Source organism: Capsicum annuum, chromosome 6 (genome assembly GCF_002878395.1).
Source record: "Capsicum annuum cultivar UCD-10X-F1 chromosome 6, UCD10Xv1.1, whole genome shotgun sequence".
In the NCBI taxonomy this organism is placed as follows: Eukaryota; Viridiplantae; Streptophyta; class Magnoliopsida; order Solanales; family Solanaceae; genus Capsicum; species Capsicum annuum.
This window is the reverse complement of record NC_061116.1, coordinates 206,285,704-206,301,088: the sequence shown is the minus strand read 5'-3', so window position 1 is coordinate 206,301,088 and position 15,385 is coordinate 206,285,704. Positions and strand designations below refer to the sequence as shown.

The window sequence follows — 15,385 nt, the reverse complement described above, 5'->3', positions numbered from 1 at the left end:
GTATGAGTTCTCGAGAATCAATAACTTTTACATAAATCCCATATCAATATTGCGAAATTCATAAAAAACAGATTCTAGTAGTAAGTTTGTGCCTTGAAATAAATTTCCACAAAATTTGACTTGCCATCCACCAAACTCTAAAATGAAAGGCTTGTCCATAATAATACACCTTCCTTAATACACCATTCCAGTAGCTGATACACCCAATATAATATTGCCAACTTTTAAGAAACTATACTTACCAGTTAGCATGAAAATTGACATCCAAACTAATATCCACCCTTTCCCCTTACTCTCTGTTTCTTTAAGCAAATTCTTACAGACCCCATTTCCCTATCAATCCCTATTTTTGTTACTGTATACAAGAATCACCAAGATTTCCATTTTTTTTTCTTCTATTCCTAGCTGTCTTTGAAAGAACCCCAGTAGCAAGAAAATGCTACTAACAACTAACAACTACCCCAGCTAATGAAATTCTAACTATTTATTCCTCCTACCACATTATATATTAATAAGAAATTTCCAAACTTTCTTTTGTTATTGGGGCAGTTACCCATTAAAGCTCTGGTCTTTTTGTTGTTTTGGGCCAATTGAGAAGTCAGAAAATGAGGAGTTGGAGTAGGGGATTTTTGGGTGTTCTTTGTCTTGCTTTCTTGTTGAAAATTGAAGGCGTGAAATTTCACAGGTCTGAACATACTGAGAGAATATCAGGTACATTTTTCTTTTGGGTGCTAATTGTTATGGTTTAGCTTGGAATTATGTGTAGTTTCCTGTCTAATTGAGATGGGAATAATTTTTGTTCCTTATAGTAAATTAGTTGTTATTTTTTTTTTTTCGGATAGTGGGTACTTTAATTAAGTTCTTGGGCGGTTGGGCATTGTTAGAGTGGGTTACAGTCCCACATCTGTTGGGAATTGGGGATGGACCGGTGGTTTGCTTATATAGACTTGAACAATCATTTGGGGTTGAGTAATTGAGTTAGGCTAGACGTCATATCTTTACATGGTATTAGAGCCAAACCCGTCTCTATTTTGGCTCCTGGTTGCTTCAGTTGGACCTGGGCGTGAAGGGGGTGCTAGAGTGGTTAGTCCCATATTAATTGGAAAAAGAACCGACGGTTTGCTTATATGGACTTGGGCAATCCTTTCCGTATGAGCTAGCTTTTGGGGTTGAGTTAGGTGGTTCCAGCACTGAAATGGATGTGTTTGGGGCAACTTAGGCAATATAGGAGGTTACAACATAACAAGTATCTGCTCTTAGAGGCAGTACTGAAAATTCATGTCAGTGAGATTGGCATATTAGCTTTAAAATTTCTACCTAAGGCTTTTGTTTAAAGGCTCCAGCATATTATTGATGACTTCAGCTGGTTTCTTTCATGAATTCTAAGTTCTATTGGTATGTAATAGTTTTTAACCTGTAAGATCATTCTATGAAAAATCGGATTGTTGATTGTGTTGTTTGTTTCTTTTGGTTAGCCTCCAAATGCGTATTGAAATGAAATAGTCTGGTTATGGCTGGTGTTGCTAATTGCTTGGGTAATGGCATTGTCTGCATAATTGATTTGCGTTTGGCCCCCGAAAGTTGAGTGTCCTTCTTTGATGATGTTCGTACAGTTTGTTAGATTCAGAATCTGTAGGTGGGATAAAATTTGTACGGTTCAAAATTCTGACCGTGATATATGTTGCTTTTCGAGTCTGTGTCCAACAAACCTTCGGATTTAATTAGCCAATGTAGGTTAAAATGAGATGAGCTGAATGGGCCTTTTGTAGCTGGATCAGTTACCTATGTGATGTTAGTCTGAGCAATTCTTGACCCTGAAGCATAAATGATTGACTGATTGTTGCATAGAAGACAAATTAGTTCCAGATCTAGGTTAAGTTTGATAGAAAACAACTTAACTGGGAAGAGAACCATGAGATTCGGGTTCAAATCCTAGCAGAGGCAAAAAAGAAAAAAAGAAAAAAAAAATCGCTAGGTAATTTCTTGCCATTGGACTAAGCCTTGGTGATAGAGTTATCCAGTACCTATGCTGGTGGGAGGTAGGGCAGGTATCCGGAGGTATCGTCAAGGTGTGGGCAAGCTGGTTTGGACGCCGCCATCGTAAAAAAATCAATCAAATCAACTGAGCCGCCTTAGAGTTAAGCTAAATTGGTAGTAGAGGGAAGTTGTTTTATAGGTGGAAGGTATATGGTCTAATGCATTTGTTTTTTTAAGCTAAATGAATTACTTGATTGAAGGTTTTGGAGACTTCCAATAGAACAGATTGGTTCTTCATACATGTATGTAGGTGGAAAGTCAGATATAAATGAACGTTGCAGCATTAGATATAAATATTTGATGAATAATTTTAATGTAGGTGCAACCATTGTTGTGATCATAAAGGAGCATATCTTTTGCCTTCTCCAAAAAACAAAGAATATATTTTTTAACCAACTGAATATGTTCATCTGTAATATAGAGTATGTCACCGAAAAATATTACTCCCTCCATTTAAAAAAGAATGACCTACTTTCCTTTTTAGTCCGTTTAAAAAAGAATGATCCCTTTCCCTTTTTGACAATACTTTAATTTCAACTTTCCACATGACATGTTTAGGACCACAAGATTAAAGCGCATTTTGGTACATTTGACACAACTTTAATTCAAGGCCACAAGATTCAAAACTTTCTTTATTTTCTTAAACTTTGTGCCAAGTCAATGTAGGTCATTCTTTTTGAAACGGAGGGAGTATCAAATTCTTCTGAGCAGATAAACATCATCTTTTAACTTGTTTAAATGGTTTAACCTATAATGATAACGATACTTACTTAGAACACCAAGTATTAACTTCTTTGTTTTCCTTCTATTTCCGAAATTCAGGAAGTGCGGGTGATGTCCTGGAAGATAATCCAGTTGGGAGATTAAAAGTCTTTGTCTATGAGCTTCCCAGCAAATACAATAAGAAAATTCTGCAGAAAGACCAGCGATGCCTCAATCACATGTTTGCAGCTGAAATCTTTATGCATCGTTTCCTATTATCTAGTGCTGTTCGAACCTTTAATCCCGAGGAAGCAGATTGGTTCTACACCCCCGTTTACTGTACTTGTGACCTCACACCAAATGGCCTTCCTTTACCCTTCAAGTCACCGCGTATGATGAGGAGTGCAATACAGCTTATTTCATCTAGCTGGCCTTACTGGAATAGGACAGAAGGAGCTGATCACTTCTTCATTGTGCCTCACGATTTTGGTGCATGTTTTCACTATCAAGTGAGAGTCTCTCTATTTCTATCATAACACACACACACGCACGCGTAATTGGAGAGAATTCAAGGAAAGGTTACCAACAAACATCCCTTAGGTTCATGATTATCGGTTTTGTTATTTTCAACTGTACCTTTAAGTCATCACTTTCAAGGGTAAATATGTTTTGGTTACACTGGGTTGTGTGATTGCAGGAAGAAAAAGCTATTGAGAGGGGAATTCTTCCATTGCTCCAACGTGCTACCTTGGTTCAAACTTTTGGACAACGAAATCATGTTTGTTTGAAGGATGGCTCAATTACAATTCCTCCATATGCTCCCCCACAGAAAATGCAGTCCCACTTGATCCCTCCAGATACACCCCGGTCTATCTTTGTTTATTTCCGAGGCTTGTTTTATGACGTTAATAATGACCCAGAAGGTGGTTACTACGCAAGGTATAACCAAGGCTCATACCTATGAATAAATCACATTTGTTTTTTTTTGGTGCGCTAAAATAGCTACTTATCAAAAGGCCTAGTTTTCTTCAGTAAGTTGATTAAGCTGTGAAGTTAAATACGGAGGTATCAGGATCTAGAATTGACACTTGGTTGATTGATTTATTTGATTGTCATTCTGGGATTATAGAGTACCTCATTTCCCTGAAAAGATGGATGAAGATTGTTTAAATAAACGATGACATCTAAGTTGACAAAAGATATTCTCATTTAGTCTACTTACCTCTGAGACATGGAAAGACAAAATAACTAACTATGATTATTTCTCTCTTCAGAGGTGCCCGAGCAGCAGTGTGGGAAAACTTTAAAAACAATCCTCTCTTTGATATTTCTACTGAGCATCCAACCACTTACTATGAAGACATGCAGCGAGCTATCTTTTGCTTGTGCCCCTTGGGATGGGCACCGTGGAGTCCGAGATTGGTTGAAGCAGTTATATTTGGATGCATCCCTGTTATTATAGCAGATGACATTGTCTTGCCATTTGCTGACGCAATCCCCTGGGAAGATATAGGCGTGTTTGTAGCTGAGAAAGATGTCCCAAATTTGGACACCATTCTCACTTGTATTCAACCAGAAGAAATATTGAGAAAGCAGAGATTGCTTGCCAACCCTTCAATGAAGCAGGCAATGTTGTTTCCAACACCTGCTCAATCAGGTGATGCTTTCCATCAGATCTTGAATGGACTTGCACGTAAACTGCCACATGACAAGAGCACTTACATGAAGCCCGGGGAGAAGTTCTTAAACTGGACTGCTGGTCCAGTTGGTGACCTAAAACCTTGGTAGACACTGGCTCATTGAGATGATGTCAGTCTTTTGTTTGGATTCAAACTTGCTTCTCCGAATTGTAAATTTTAACCATGTAATTTCACAAGACTCCATATTCATTTTTGGACCTGCAGCGTTCTGCAATTAGAAATATGAGTATGTGCACTCTCCTACTTGTGCCGATATAATACTAGCATGGTATCAAAAATGTCCTTCATTATTGTACCGCTTCAATGTACAAGATTACTTCAGCATTTAAGCATACTTAGTTAAAAGTTTATGTTGATCCATTGATTTTATCTTACATCCGATGCTACTAATTTTTTCCAAGTGATTGTTGAAGCAACTCTTTTAAATTGACATCTCTGCCAACTTATACGATACCAATTCGTTGATGAGCAACTGCTCATTTCTAAGGCATGAACCCACCAACTTGTGAATTGAATAGAATGAAGAAAACACTTAAAATATTGCGTAAAGGAAGTAGGTCAAGAAGTACAGAGACATAAGAAAGGTTCAAAAAACAAAAAAGTGGATCGAAAAGTTTTTGTATGGGGACCATTTTCTAAAAATTCGGAAGCTCCCTTGTTCTAATGGTTTTACGTCTGTTGAACATTTCTCTATTTCATATTGTAGCATGTGATGCTCCAAAACATAGAACCAGACTAATGAACCTAGAGCAGCCACAAAATGTTCAGGACACAGTGTTGAAGAGAGACATCGAATAACCCAATATGAAAGAGAGTACTGCCCACTGCTACTGGGGCTGGATTAGCTGCACTTGCTAATTTATATTTTCTATCTGCAAGACAATTTCTCGATCGAATGCAAAAACCCATAATCCAAATGGTAATTACAACCTGTATGAAAATTCAGCAATTTGAAATCGTATCCATTCCTTCTGTAGAAATGATGCTGTCTGCACAGGAGGAAATCGGTAGACATGAAGTATGACTTTTACTGAAATATAGAAGCTCAAGCCTGTCATATGATGCACGTCTGACTTCCCTTAACCAAACGGTCCAACATAAACAGCTGCTCATCCCACTGGATGAGAGGAAGTTACAATGCTGAAGAGAAAGGATTAATCGGATTAATTCAAGTAACTCCACAAGAGCAGGATTCCAATAATATTGCTCCAAACATTGATGTTTCAGTTGGGCTCGAATGATTTAATTTTCTTTTTCTGCAAGATGTACTGATCACACACTCTCAGTAACACTTCATACATGACAAATACCAATCATAATTCATGGGGTAGTTACTATTTCCGCAAATTTAACTCTCACTGGCCAAGAAACCTTCAACTACTAAGAGCCATTCTCAGACAAAGATCAGAACTATCATCAGTAAATAGCTAAGATGGTAAGATTTGAAATATAAAATAACTTATGATTTACTATGATTTAAACATAATACTAATTGGGTTATGATTTACATGATGAGGGCAGGGAGGAGATTATATAACAAGAAATCATTCCTGGAGGACAAATGAACCCTCTATTCTTTTCCCCACGGGTTGTGAAGCAAAACTCAAAGGATTCAGTACATCGTCAAAGCTTGAAGCAGGAGCAGGCTTGAATTCATATGGACCTCCTTTAACACCCCAAACCTGTAATATTTGGGAGGGAAACAAGTCTAGTCAGAAGCTGTTGGTTCATCAAATAAATGGATAAATAATTGAGACAAGATTGACTAGACAGGTTTTAACGTTCAAGGAAAAAACAAGTATAGAGCATATGGCACTAACTTGATTGCCATCGTCATCATAGCCTCTATCCCAGGCATGTATCTCATTATTCTTTAACACAGCAAGTTCCGAGGTACAATAGGTCGCACCATTCTGCTACACAGGCAAAACAAACTTCCAAAACTTAATATGAAAGGAGAAAACATCAAAGGCTATATGATATGGATCTCACCACGGAAATTAATGAAAAATTTAGGTAAATAAATACCCATGAATTAGGAAATCCATCGGCAGGCGTTGAACCTTCATATAAGCATCGTTTCCCACGTTCACAGCGCTTTAGATGGATGGTAGTCAAATGTTCGGCAATGTCCTGCACATACCATAAGACTAAATTGAATTCCCAGCAAATTCCTAAATATTTCCTCCATGCTATAATACGTTCTAGAACATTTTTTATTTGCATAACAATCAAACTAGGAATACATTAAACAGATTGTCATGGTAGACTTGATTATTTTAAGAAACACAGACATGGAATAAGGGAGAACACATCATACAAAGTTACAGACCTGAGTCTATATTCACATGTAAAACATAAAGAAACAATAGATTCGATCTTAATGTGTTCGAATGTTTACCCCAATAACTTCTTCGGGTTGTGGACGTTGGTCCCTAGGGCGATCACAGAAGTTCTTGTACTCCTCTGCATCTCTGATAGCGTATGTACCTACCTAGATGTTTGTATAAAAAAGAAGAAATCTTATTTGCAATGGCTAATGGAATTAAGGACTGCAATATTATTAGCAATGCTCTGTTTCCATCCCCCCCAAACACACGCGCACACACAAACACACAAAAAAAGAAGGAAACTGCATGGAGAGGTTTTACAGGAATTCTAGAATTCCTGCAGCATGAACACTAGGAAACCATGTCGAAAAGGTATATTATTACACTACAAACAGAGCAGAAAGAATATTTTCCTATCAACCAAAAGACTATCTTCATACCTTCATGCTACTACCAACACCCATCACCAATGAATTAGAATTAGTAATTATTCAAGAGAACAATTCTGTAAGTGACGAAGAATTGTACCCAATCACATAATACCACAGAATGAGAAAAGAAAGGATGAGGGTCTGCAGTAAGTACTAAGTGTTTTAAGTTTATGCTGTCCATGCCAAACAAAAGTGTGAAGAGACGTGGGGCAAGGGGGTTAGAATTCAGAGCAAAGTTTGAACCGGGCCAACCTCAACATCACATTTCAACTCCTTTGCACAAGGCTTGACCATGAAAAATCTCTGCAGAAGAGTCTAGTTAGAAGTCAAGTGATAGAGTTATCTCAACTATAAGAGCAACTAACAAAAATTTAAAACTTCTGTAGTGTCATTTTATGTGATTATGTCTGTTTCAGCAACCAAAGCAACCAAGACAAAGAAACTTGATTTGAGGTAACAGGTCTATAATGCAATGGTTTGAAGGGTAACAAGAAAAAGCAAAGAATTATTGGATGTTACTAACCTGTCTAAAGGGTTTATGCGGTGTCCGCCAAAATGCCTGCAAAACAAAAGTAAATCCATCATAAAACTGATCGCCGTCAGTCCAAACCAGAAGCATGAAAAAAAAAATCAAGATATAGAATACCTACCTGCTCAAAATATAAAACCTTAGAGCCATCTACCATGTCTGCAGCAGGACAAGAAAGCCATCTAGACATATAAAAACATGAAAGGTGAATAAAAGAAACTTTTCAAATAACAGAAGTTCCACCATTTCTTTTCTACATCAGAAGATAATCATATGCTAAAAGAAAAGCTCCAGGAGAGAAGCCCTGAAGGAGTCATTGGAAGATTGATGTTCAAATTATGAAAGATATGCATCCTAAAGTTTGTGACTTTGGCACCAAAGGGGTTGAAAAATCATGACGTCTTGGGTTCAAATCCTAGCAGAAGCAAAACCACTAGGTGATCTCTCCATTATGTTGAAGCCTTGGTCGATAAAGTTATCTGCTACATGTGTTGGTGGGAGGTAGCAGGTACTCTGTGGAATTAGTCGGGGCGTTCGCAATCTAGCCCGAACACCATATTTATCAAAAGGAAAAGTTTATAACTTCCCAGGCAAATCGAGCAACAACATACAAAAGTGCCAAAGTATCAACATTTAATACTATATGTATTTTTCACCTTCTATACCTCCAACAATAAAATCCACTAAGCCTCAATTTAGACTAGTTTGAGGTTAGTTGCTACATTTTTAAGCTATTATGAAGCTAGACGCTGGCTATTCAAAACTCACATACGCTAGTTTTTCTTTTTGGATAACTAGTGTCTGAGCCAGCTTACGCACACCTTGACTAATTTCACGTGCTACCAGTAACTCTGTCCACCAAGGCTAGGGCAGAAGTGAAGAAATCAGCTAGTGTTTTTGCCACTGCTGAGTTTTGAACCTAACACCTCATGCTTCTCAACCACTTCATTAAACACTACGCCAAGCCATTAGGTGCTCACATTAGCTACTTTTCAGCAACATATTAACCACAAACCCAAAATCAAAAGCCAAAACAGTTAAAAAGAAAAACTTCAAAACGAAGAGCGTAATACCTGAAATTAAAATAACTATCAGGATCCCTAACAGCTTGCTCCTTTGAAAACTACAATAAAACTCAAAAAAGTAGAAATTAAAAAAAAATCAATTATCATCACTTGCACAGTTCTAGAGACATAGAAAACAGTAGTGCCGCAAAAGTACCTTTTCGCCGTTAAGTGATTCAGCAACAATTCGAGCATGGTCCCAACGTGTAGTCGACTTAGTTAACCGCCGGAGCAATAAGGCACCGCCGATGAGTACTAACGACTTGAGTACCGCTCCACGAGCTCGGGTCCACCCGTTTGAGTTGGGATCCGACTTAGAATCCGAAGCCGAGTCGGAGCCCGTACACATGCCGCCGGAGCTTTAACAGTTATCGTGGACTCAACAACAGCAGATTATCTACCTGATAAATCATCTTAGCCTATCTCCGAACTACTGAAAATAAGAGTAATTTGAAATATTATTATTGGATTAAAGGGTGGCGATAGAAACGTCGCCGTCCTCTCAATTCCCACCACTTGTTTTTCTCGGATAGTAGAATCTTACACTGGGCTCAAGCCCATACCCATTACCCCAATCTTGTCTATTCGCACAAATTTTCCCTATTTTTGGGTGATTTTTGATTAAGCAAACAACATAAATTTTTTTTTAGCTTAACTACAATAAAATTTAACATTTTACATAATTGTTAGAAATATTAATTTTAAATTTATTGAAATATATAATTAGCTTCCGATACATTCAACAAAAATATATTTTTCCTTTGTAAAAATACATAATTAGCTCCCGATACATTTTTTTAGAATTTTGGATCTGTCAAGATACATAATATGCATCCAATGAATTTTGTAAAGATACATAATTAGCTCTCGATATATTTTTTTTTATTTTGAATCTGTCAGATACATAATTAGCTCCCGATACACCAATGATCATACATAATCAATTAGATTTATGTAATTACTTTGTAAGGGTAGAGATTTGTGTAAATGCGCTAAGTTATGATGTATATTTATGTTATTTTGGCTTTTAAATTTTGTCCCTAATTTGATGGTCTTTAATTTTTAACCTTCAATAGTTTAAAGTCCAAACATATCGACAAACCTCTCAACTTGACATCATCTTTCATTTTGGCATCTCAAGTGGACCGTGTTCATTTTAAACACCTAAATCATCTATTAACTATGCTATTTTGACACTTTTTTTTACGATCAACTGATTTTATCAAGTGTGTGTAATACACACGTTGCTGACATGACATATGACCAATTAACAAAAGGTATGTGACGTTCTTTTGTAAAATAATAATAATTTTAAAAATTAATTTTTAAATAATTAACTTGAATTTTTTAAAAAATCATTAAATAAAAACCCCCACCCCACCCCCCAACTTCATCTTCTCCAAGTACCCCAAACCCACCCCCAACATCATCTTCTCCAAGTACCCCACTCTACCACCACCCTAACATCATCTTTTCAAAGTACCCCCAGTCCACCACCACCCCAAGATTACCTTCTCCAAATACCCCATCCTTTGTAACAGCACCCCTTCCCCCTTCCACCACCACCCATAAATTCATGCTATAGCAACGCAACCCTCCACCTCGACCATGTTCTCCAATACCCCATTTCAAAAATTATTTTTTTCAAAATTTCTTCAGATTTTTTCAATGACAATGGTCATAAGTGAATGCAATAGCAAAATCATCATGGTGTCGTCACTTTTCTCTTTTGTTTTGTTGAAAATATAGTAAATTTGAGCCCTTAATAACCCATTACTGCAACAACAACATACTCATAAATGGGGTTTATGAAAAGTGTTTGCAACATTATCCTTCAATAATCAATTTGGGTCGAAAAATTAATTACGGGTTTACATTGAAATTTTTAGCTCTGAAGAATGAGGCGTCGGAGAAATTGGAATTTTCTGTAATGGGTGTTGCCTATCTCCGTATTGCTAATGAAGAAAAAAAATTTCAATGTTGAAATATCTACCAAAAAATAATAATGAAGAAAATGGTAAAAAAAAATTAACATAGTTTTTTAATTTTTTCCGGATAAATAAGAAGCTTCACACGCTCATGGCGAGTGTGTAATACTTGCCATGCCATGTCCTAAAATAAACATCGTCCACTTGAGGTATCAAAGTGAAAGATCGTGACAAGTTGAGTCCACTTGAGGTGTCAAAGTGAAAGATCATGACAAGTTGAGGAGCCTGACGATGTGTTTGACCTATTTTAAATAACTAAGAAGTAGTTGAAAATATATATCCTTCACATCAAAAAAAAGATTGTTAGGAAAAAAAATATTTGTATCATAATATTACACAAGTTACGTCTTGATTGTTATACATTGAAAAAGAAAAATAATGGGTTTCCATGCTTGCTCCTTATTGATAAATCATAGAAGTGTGATCGACATTTATATTTTCTTATTAACATGAGCTTGAATGCCCAATTTTCACCTTGATAAGTACAAGTTGAGTTAAACCTTTGGAGAAATAAGTTAATCAGTGCATTGGAGTGTTAGAGTTTCCAGCATTATAAGTTTTGTGCTCGTAGATTTTTCTGTTAGAAAATAAAGTCATATGTTTTTCAGTTTTTGATAAAAGAAATTGTATAGTTATGTGACCACCTGTGAAATTTATTTACCCCTTAAAATGTTACCTTCATATCCCTTTGAGATTACACAGTTGTATCAAACACATGAAAACTAACAGAAAAGGCATCATTTTCACCCTAAACTATACTCGAAAAGTTCAAGACACACCTAAATTATTGGAGTGATCTAATACACACCTAAACTATTTAAAAGTAAAATTTTTTACTCCCTAAATTTGTTGTGAAAAAACATAATTATTTAATTTAAAAAAATCACGTATAAATTAAAAAATAACACACAAAAAAAATTAAAATATTTTTCATCCCAGCCCCAACGTCCAGCATCCATCTTCATCTTTTCTCCAAATTCAAAAATCTTCCAATCCATCTTCTTCTTCTCCAAATTCAAAAATCCCCAAACTGAAAATTCCAATTTCAATTCCAATTCCAAGTTGCTAATTCCAATCCATCTTTTTCTTCTCCAAATTCATAAATAATTCCCAAACTGAAAATTTCAATTCCAGTTCCAAGTTGTTAATTTCAATCCATCTTCTTCTTCTTCTTCTTCTCCAAATTCAAAAATCCCCAAACTGAAAACTTTAATTCCAATTCCAATTTCAATTTTAAGTTGCTAATGAGTTTCGAATGATTAACAATGGCTGAAATTCCTCCTCCTCCTTCTTCTCCCAATTCAATTCAACCATCGAACCTAATTATCGACCCCGTCGAAGCTGTAAATTAAGCTTAATTTTCTCATATTTTTGAGTTGCCACAATAATTTCATATTTTTTGAGTATTATGATCTTCATCTGAATAGGAAGATCTGATGCTTCTTCCCTATTTCTTCCATTGCTTTAATTTAACAGTCTTTTCTTTCTTTTTTAAACTAGACTTGTTATGGGTGATGAGATAAGCAATCCACAGTTATCCCTACATTACAAAGGTTTCGATATAAACTCTGCTGTGATGAATTTGCAAGTTTATAAACCCCGTTGGAGCTGCAGATCTTTCTATTCATGGCAACTTAAAAAATGTATACAAAAACTTTCAAAGTTCATAATTTTCTCGTTTTTTTCTTCTAATCAACAGATATAAAGAGGAATTGATCTTGTGTTAGCTGAAACATCAAGAAGGATTTAGATATTGAAAAAATAAAAAATTGACCTCATAACAATAGAGATTTTGGATATTGAAGAAAAAGAAAAAAATTTAAATTAAAAAGAAAAAAGAAAAAATTATAAAAATAATAAATTTATTATTTTTTTCGTATTATGCTGACATGGTAGGCACGTGTAATACACCACACCACAAGTGGTATAATGTTTAATATAATTTAGGTGTGACTTCGACTTTTCTCGTATAGTTTGGGGTGGGGGAAACAATGCCTTTTCCCACAGCTGAAATATCATACCATATGGAAGTGCACGTGAAAGTTACAGCAGGAAACTACTATTAGAATTACAAATTCAATTCAAACCATGGACATATCCAAGTAGTAGCAGGTGCATATTATTGTCAGACCTCTGCATAAAGGGTTGTAACTAATTTTGAACATCTGTAATTATTTATACTTTGTACATATTGTCACCAAAGATATGAATTGAAGTAATGATACTCAAATCTATACTAACAGGAGATCTCGACTCCATCACTGACCTAAAAGCAGCATAAAATATAATGATAAATATTGCCCGGGCGCTCTTGCAAACATTCATCTCAGATTAAACTTAACTCGTTCATTTGTCACCTCTAAACCGCCTGTCATGAACCTCCCACGAAGAGGGAATTGAGTTCTCTTGTAAAGGTTTCTTTCCTTTCTCAATCTCCTTGAAGCAGTAAGCAGGGGCTTGCCACTTATTACAATCCTCCTGCACTTTCCCCACCTCAAATGTCATAATATGTTCAGTCAATCCTGCATTATTTGATCACATCTATCCAGCATTAAATATAAGTACTTCATTACAAATGAAAAAGAAGAACATATATAGGGAGGCCTAGAAATTGATTTTGTGTCTACTGGCCTAGCTTAACTCAAAAGCTAGCTCATGAAATTGAGTGTTGTCTGAAATTATACAAGGAGATTCAATTTTAAATCCCCAATCATTACGGGATCTAACACCGTGCACACTCAGGACCAACATCTAGAACGTGAACAATATAATATGAGAGGCTAACAACGAATGAACTAAGAAATTTGGATGAACTTTATGAGCGTTTGGACATAAAAAAAAAGTGAAATTTGAAAAAATTGAACAATTACATTTTAAATTGAAGTTGTGTTTGGACATGGATATATTTTTTAAATTTTCGAACTTTATGGGTATTTATACATAAAAAATGCGAAATTTGAAAAAATAATATTTAGAAAAAATTGAATAATTACATTTATAAATTGGAGTTGTGTTTGGACATGAATATATTTTTTATTTTATTTTTTCTTGAATTTTTTGTGAATAGTTTGGAGTGAAAAAATGTATTTGGATTTTGTCGAATTGTCCAAACATGGTTTTTTTCCTAAAGAGAGCTTGAATAATTCATTTTTAAGTCCAACCTAGCCATCCATAAATTATTTTAATTGATAATAGTAATATAAATCTCCTCGTAAAAAGTGAAAATTGTCAATGGCGAAAGAGGGACCTGGACTCAAATATTATGCAAATAAATGTAACTCAACTTCGAAATTAATTTATGAAGTGAGAAGTGCTAAAAATCATATAAAACAAAAACATTATTAAATCGCATACCATCATAAAATTCCCAATAAACAGGTATCTTGGTAACAACATCCTCATAGTACTGTATGAAATCAACTTTCTCCCAAACATTACATAGGAATCCATCCTTGTACCTCTGTCCCATATAATTTGCACCTTCAAGCCAATTAGGTCTCAAGATTCCCACTGGAAAATGCCTAATTGTACACTCCTGAGTAGAATCCAAAGTGAAGTAAAATGAAGTGCCATTATCCCATTCAATATCATACAAAGTCTTTCCCAATTGGTATTGGTTTATATGCAAGTACTTTTTGTTAGGCCAATCGTACCAAATGTCCACTTTACGAAGACCACCTGTGTAGTTCATTATGGTAGTTGCATGGAATTGGTGTGGCCATGGTGATGGAATTGGGTTTGTTGAATCTGATTTCAATGCAATTGAAGGTACAAAGAAAGTGGATAAAGTGAAAAGGAAGATGAATTTCATGGGAAAATACATTTTGTTCTTGTTTTTTTAGTTCTTGGAACCAAATATAAAAGGTGAGTTGAGGGATGAGCAAAGAAGTGAAATTGGCAGTCAAAGGGGGATATGTGGATCATGGTGGAACGTAGACAAATGAAGTGATAAGGTCCATGTCACTTATGGTGACGCTACTTTCTTTAGGATTACGTGTGCGATTCCATTTAGTGATTGCTTTTATAGGGCAAAACGCTCTATTAGATCCTGTTAGTTTTATAAGTTGGACACTTCTACTTATATATTTATCATTTAGATCTCTGAACTCACGAAAAAATTATATTTTAAACATTTTTTGGAGAGTATAACACACTCTCCCATGTCAGCTGTCAAATCATCTGCCGCGTGTGTCATGTCATTTGTCACGCGTGCCACGTTATCTGTCACGTCATTTAAAAACAAAAAAAATAGAAAAAAGTATTACATTAAATTCCAAGTCATTTTTAAAATGTTACATAACAAATTAAATATTAAAATTAATTTAATTAAATAAGAAAAAATTATAAATTGTAGAAAAATTTGAATAATCATGCTTTTAAAATTTGAAAAATTTGACTAATAATTTTAAAAATAAAAAATAATAAAAAAAGTATTACATTAAAATTAATTTAATTAATTAATTTAATTTTTATATTTAAATTATAAAAAATTAATTCATTAAAATTCTTAACTAATTAATTTATTTAAATTAATTAAATTTTAAATTAATTAATTTATTAAAATTCTTACCTAATTTAAATAAATTTTACTTAAATAATTAATT

At 35.0% G+C, this 15,385-nt stretch overlaps 3 protein-coding genes across 8 annotated transcripts; 1 reads left to right on the top strand and 2 right to left on the bottom strand.

Moving 5' to 3' along the window:
- The first annotated feature begins 95 nt into the window (after window positions 1–95).
- LOC107875986 (probable beta-1,4-xylosyltransferase IRX10L) lies at window positions 96–4,717 on the top strand. Its single transcript, XM_016722918.2, has 4 exons — window positions 96–711; window positions 2,860–3,248; window positions 3,437–3,678; window positions 4,014–4,717. Exons 1-4 carry the CDS (start codon window positions 606–608, stop codon window positions 4,525–4,527), a joined length of 1,251 nt encoding a protein of 416 aa, XP_016578404.1. The 5' UTR covers window positions 96–605; the 3' UTR covers window positions 4,528–4,717.
- A 1,163-nt stretch (window positions 4,718–5,880) lies between these two features.
- LOC107875987 (chromophore lyase CRL, chloroplastic) lies at window positions 5,881–9,474 on the bottom strand. Of its 6 annotated transcripts, none has more exons than XM_016722919.2 (9): window positions 8,951–9,474; window positions 8,803–8,852; window positions 7,851–7,911; window positions 7,724–7,759; window positions 7,453–7,503; window positions 6,841–6,933; window positions 6,468–6,572; window positions 6,260–6,355; window positions 5,881–6,121 (listed from the first exon to the last, which is right to left on the bottom strand). In XM_016722919.2, the coding sequence occupies exons 1-9, from the start codon at window positions 9,140–9,142 to the stop codon at window positions 5,984–5,986; spliced, it is 822 nt and encodes a 273-aa protein (XP_016578405.1). In that variant the 5' UTR covers window positions 9,143–9,474; the 3' UTR covers window positions 5,881–5,983. The 6 variants fall into 6 exon arrangements, with proteins under 6 accessions (XP_016578405.1, XP_016578406.1, XP_047269789.1 ...); XM_016722920.2 differs by having other exon boundaries at window positions 6,260–6,352; window positions 8,951–9,430; XM_047413833.1 differs by lacking the exon at window positions 6,841–6,933 and having other exon boundaries at window positions 6,260–6,352; window positions 8,951–9,411.
- Window positions 9,475–12,824: 3,350 nt separating this feature from the next.
- Window positions 12,825–14,775, bottom strand: LOC107875988 (uncharacterized protein At4g14100). The gene is made up of 2 exons (XM_016722922.2): window positions 14,136–14,775; window positions 12,825–13,303 (listed from the first exon to the last, which is right to left on the bottom strand). Exons 1-2 carry the CDS (start codon window positions 14,602–14,604, stop codon window positions 13,128–13,130), a joined length of 645 nt encoding a protein of 214 aa, XP_016578408.1. The 5' UTR covers window positions 14,605–14,775; the 3' UTR covers window positions 12,825–13,127.
- Window positions 14,776–15,385: the final 610 nt, after the last annotated feature.

Coding starts and splice junctions, on each gene's coding strand:
- LOC107875987 (XM_016722919.2), bottom strand. CDS start 9,142: ATGTGTACGGGCTCCGACTCGGCTTCGGATTCTAAGTCGGATCCCAAC. Junction 8,853..8,950: donor AATCACTTAACGGCGAAAAG/GTACTTTTGCGG, acceptor GTTTTATTGTAG/TTTTCAAAGGAGCAAGCTGT. Junction 6,934..7,452: donor AGTTGAAATGTGATGTTGAG/GTTGGCCCGGTT, acceptor ACAAACATCTAG/GTAGGTACATACGCTATCAG.
- LOC107875988 (XM_016722922.2), bottom strand. CDS start 14,604: ATGTATTTTCCCATGAAATTCATCTTCCTTTTCACTTTATCCACTTTC. Junction 13,304..14,135: donor TTATTGGGAATTTTATGATG/GTATGCGATTTA, acceptor CAAATAATGCAG/GATTGACTGAACATATTATG.
- LOC107875986 (XM_016722918.2), top strand. CDS start 606: ATGAGGAGTTGGAGTAGGGGATTTTTGGGTGTTCTTTGTCTTGCTTTC. Junction 712..2,859: donor ACATACTGAGAGAATATCAG/GTACATTTTTCT, acceptor TCCGAAATTCAG/GAAGTGCGGGTGATGTCCTG. Junction 3,679..4,013: donor GAAGGTGGTTACTACGCAAG/GTATAACCAAGG, acceptor TTCTCTCTTCAG/AGGTGCCCGAGCAGCAGTGT.